The sequence below is a fragment of the Staurois parvus genome, unplaced genomic scaffold (assembly GCF_062004578.1).
Source record: "Staurois parvus isolate SC_StPar_1 unplaced genomic scaffold, SC_StPar_1.0 ptg000470l, whole genome shotgun sequence".
Lineage (NCBI taxonomy): Eukaryota > Metazoa > Chordata > Amphibia > Anura > Ranidae > Staurois > Staurois parvus.
The window spans coordinates 5943781-5945000 of NW_028318266.1; the positions used below are offsets into that span (position 1 = coordinate 5943781).

At 39.2% G+C, this 1220-nt stretch overlaps 1 protein-coding gene across 1 annotated transcript in view; it reads right to left on the minus strand.

The window, feature by feature from the left end:
- Window positions 1-456: 456 nt before the first annotated feature.
- Window positions 457-1220, minus strand: part of LOC149452657 (olfactory receptor 6F1-like) — a 924-nt gene continuing 160 nt past the window's right edge. Inside the window, exon 1 of the mRNA XM_089689236.1 lies at window positions 457-1220. This exon is cut by the window's right edge and continues 160 nt beyond it. Coding sequence (XP_089545362.1) covers window positions 592-1220 — 629 coding nt within the window. The 3' untranslated portion in view covers window positions 457-591.

Sequence of the window (1220 nt, forward strand, 5' to 3'; positions counted from 1 at the left end):
CCATCTTCTTAATCCATACACAATATTGTCTCCAAATTTCAGAAAGAATGCACCATAACAGCATATCAAGCGTTTCCCACAGATATTTATTAAAAATTATATTGCACTTACATTAAAAAGTGCCCAACTGGAGCAACACAGTAAAAAGCTTTCTGTTCTCTTAAGAGATTAGGTCCCTCAGTCACTCTCAAGATGGCTGCTCTCCAGCTTCCAGGTGTGTGGCTTGACATCATCGACCTGCCCTATGCGTTAAATCGCTACCACATGACGTCATCAGGGGATCATAATGCAGTGCAGCACAGTCATAAAGTGCTAAAATGTTTAATTTTTGCATTGGTCTAGGTCTGCCCTAACAAGTATTGGCTTCCCATGCCTTTTATTTGATAATAACATGCTTATTAGACCTTCAATTGGCCATAATTTAACAACAAGACACACGTTCCCACCAATAGACTTTAATAAGGTTTGCTGCAAAGTTCACACACTTTAGACAGGATTTACAAAATCCGGGAAGAATTGGTGAACCCTACTCTCCTCTATGTGACAATGCTTTTCTACCAATGTGATACATTTTAACAATATTTTTACGGATTAAAAATATTTATCGTAGAATAATTTTATGGATGTGATTTTTTTTAGTGCCGTTCCAATCTCTTTATTCCTCAGACTGTATATGATGGGATTGAACAGAGGTGTAACGACAGAGTTTAACAATGATAAGATCTTATTTAAATTAAATGAATTTGCTTTTGATGGAGCAACGTAGAGGATGATCAAGGAGCCATAGTAAATGCAGACTACCGTCAGGTGGGAGCTGCAGGTGGAGAAGACCTTCTCTCGTCCTGTGACAGAGGAGATGCGGAGGATGACTTTGAAGATGCAGACATAGGTAACAATAATGAAAAGAACTTGGCTAAGTACTGTCACAATGGTAAAGGTGGACACCTCTATTTGGACCACTGTTGTGTCTGAGCAGGAGAGCTGCAAGACTGGGCCAAGATCACAAAAGAAATGATTGATGATGTTGGATGCACAGAACTGAATGTTGAGAATAAAAGAATGAGTGATTAATGACTGACCAAAGCCTACTAACCATGTACCTAGGACAAGGTAATGAGGAAGGTTGGTGTTCATGATGGAGTTGTAATGTAATGGATGGCATATGGCTAAGTATCTGTCATAGGACATCACGCCAAGGAGGAAGCATTCCATAATTAATG